At 37.9% G+C, this 2,962-nt stretch overlaps 1 protein-coding gene across 1 annotated transcript in view; it reads right to left on the bottom strand.

Moving 5' to 3' along the window:
* ZZEF1 (zinc finger ZZ-type and EF-hand domain containing 1) overlaps nucleotides 1-2,962 on the bottom strand; it is a 148,937-nt gene that overhangs the window by 111,624 nt on the left and 34,351 nt on the right. Inside the window, exons 5-6 of the mRNA XM_012810946.2 lie at nucleotides 1,758-1,957; nucleotides 192-402 (exon numbers count right to left, since the gene is read on the bottom strand). Coding sequence (XP_012666400.1) covers nucleotides 192-402; nucleotides 1,758-1,957 — 411 coding nt within the window. The remainder of the gene's footprint in view (nucleotides 1-191; nucleotides 403-1,757; nucleotides 1,958-2,962) is intronic.

Raw genomic sequence — 2,962 nt, 5'->3', positions numbered from 1 at the left:
GTCTCAAAAAAAAAAAAAAAAAAAAAGTCTGCGAGGTTGGAACATCAGCCAAAGAGAGAAGTAGTGTGGAGTGAAACACTAGGGCAGACATGATTGGTCAATGATTGGTAGCTGCTCAGTGACACTCCCTAGAGGATCAGAGAAGAATGAGTACATCTTGATGGGGCAGGAAAATAAAGAGAGTGACTTACTGAGTATTGTGCAGCACTGTCTGGACAAAGGCAGGATTTGTCTCCATAGAAGCCGTCACCAGAGATGTTAGCAGAGACCAGTACCATATTGCAGAAGCATCTGAGACTGAGACCCCAGCCTTCTTAACTCTCTGAAAGCCAACAGCCCTCAGACCATGAATTCTAGTGTCACATCCATCACTAAGACAACGCTTTATGTTAATCTGGACATCTGTCAAGCACAAATGACAAATTCAGTATTGAATTAAATTCTTTAGTTCAGCAAATGCTAGGCTCCCAACTGAAAGCAAAATAGTAATTAATATTTGGAAAAGAAAATTCTAAAGACATACTTTGATGACAAATCAATAATGTGTGCAATGGAACTAGTATACAATAAACTTGCCAAAAAACATTGACAAATCTAGGAAATCATAAGAATAATGTATAAAATTAAGGGTAGCTTAAGTATACATTACATAAAACATTTTAGGAACTTAATTAGTCTTGAAAGTTAAACAGCATTTTAACAATATTGACTACACTGTAAGACCATTTCTATAATTCTCTCTAGAGTTCTGAAATTGGATTGAGTTACTGAACAGTAGCTGGCACACAAGCAATTGTAAGAATTTCCTTTTAATAATCAAGTCCAAATAGATAACTTTAAGAAACATCACAATTTCTTATTTGGGTCAGAAAGGAGGAGGCAAGAAGTTAAAAAGACATTAACTTAGAGAAAAGACCAGAACAGGAAGCTTCTACTCCACAAGCTTAACTACGTCTTTGCCTAGGGGTGAGACACCAAGACTACCTCCCTAGGCCTCAGTTCCTCTGAGCAAAGTAAGAACACTTTTTGGCCCAGGAAAGCATTAGAAGAAATGAGACAAAACATGAATCATTCCGGCTCCCTGAATGAAATAAGCCTGGAAAGACATCACAGAATTGTGATTATTTCCAAAATTCCATGTGTGAAGCAAGGCTATAATAGTATAAAGCTGGAAATAACCTAAATGTCCAAAAAATACAAGGAGGTTTAAAATTAAGGCATTAACACTAAACAAAAGTGTTCATAATAGCATGATATGAAAACACACTAAAAAAATCATAAAAGAACATGCATATATCATTTTTGAAAAAAGGTATGTTTAGATATATGTAAATATATATATACACAACTCTATTTTGTAGAAAAAAATATGTACATGTGTGTATATGTATGTCTGTAAAGTAAACCACACATACACACAAATACACAAACATAAGAAAAGGTCTAGAAGGGTCTATATCAACATAGTCACAGTGAAAATCCCCAAGTAGTAGGATTTTGAATGTCTTTTTTATCTATATTTCTCTGATTTACTAATGAGAAAACAGAAAAAAAATATTTTTAACTAAAAAGAGGCTTTCCCACCTCTTTTTATGTATTTGAAAAAAATACATGATATAATGACCACTTTTGTGTCTATCCTAAGAAACAAATCAAATCTCAAGAGAAAAGTAACAGTTTCTCCACTTCAGAGGTTCTCTTGCTAAAAAACACTTCTTCCCTTCCTTTCCCCAGCCCCTCGGTTCTGTTTGACTCACAGAGCTGACTGATGCTGGCATTTTCCAGCAGTGTCACATAGCCAGTGACATTGCTTGGGATGTGTACATCTCGGACCTCCTGAAGATCGCTGGCATTCCTCCCCACAGCTACTGTCACCTGCTGTGGCATGTAGCTCTGGTCAGTGGCAGCCACTGCAATGGATAGGTGCCGGAGCACAACATCTGGCTTCATTTTTAAACTGGAAAACAGAGAACAGAAACTATAAATGTGTCAAGAACAGACAGGGTCCACAGGGTTAAGAACAGACAGGTCCCATCTCAAAGATCTTATATTTGATATATCCAAATATTAATTTTCCTAACAACTATTAACTTGAAACACTAGCTATGAATTCCAAAGTTCTCATGTCACTAAAAAATCTTTCAGTTCAAGATTATTCTTATTTTTTTTAAGCCACTGGTATAGTCAGAAGTATATGAGTATTCTAACAAAATCCCTCTAACTAGCAAAAAGCAAATTCTAAACTTCATGCAAAGAACTGAGTATAGTCAGTCTCTGAGTTATAAATGTCTGAGTGATGTACAACTTGCATTTACCAATGGAAGCTATTACAATTAATAGGTAAATGTACCTGTTCCAACTTCCATACAATTCAACTTATGAACAAACTTATAGAACTTACTTCATTTGTAACCCAAGTACTGCCTGTATAGTCCCTCATCTATAAATTATGTGGATAAAAGCCAAATGTGTCCCCTAAGAGAAAATGAGACAATTATAGCAGAATTTCCATAGCTGACCACCTCCTTACGCTGACCTAATTTTCAGAGGGTGGACACGCACCACATGTACATATCAGTACTGTAGGCCTAGTTCCTTATGTTGACCACCTCTGTACATTGACCAGTTTGTTACAGTCCCTGGGTAATCAAGTTATGGGAAGTTCTCTATTTCTATTTCCACCAACTGGAATTAGTCCATTTTCTGAAGGGACACGTGAAAATTTTAATAGCTGCTTTAGAACACTTAGAAATACCACAGTTGGCTCGGCGCCTGTGGCTCAAGCGGCTAGGGCGCCAGCCACATAGGTGGCAGGTTCGTATCCCCAGCCCGGGCCCGCCAAACAACGATGGCTGGAACCAAAAAATGGCCGGGCGTTGTGGCGGGTGCCTGTGGTCCCAGCTACTTGGGAGGCTGAGGCAAGAGACTCGCTTGAGCCCAGGAGTTGGAGGTTGCTATGAAC

The sequence above is a fragment of the Otolemur garnettii genome, unplaced genomic scaffold (assembly GCF_000181295.1).
Source record: "Otolemur garnettii isolate 467f Iridium unplaced genomic scaffold, OtoGar3 scaffold00145, whole genome shotgun sequence".
Classification (NCBI taxonomy): Eukaryota; Metazoa; Chordata; class Mammalia; order Primates; family Galagidae; genus Otolemur; species Otolemur garnettii.
This window is presented reverse-complemented; position numbering and strand designations above follow the sequence as displayed.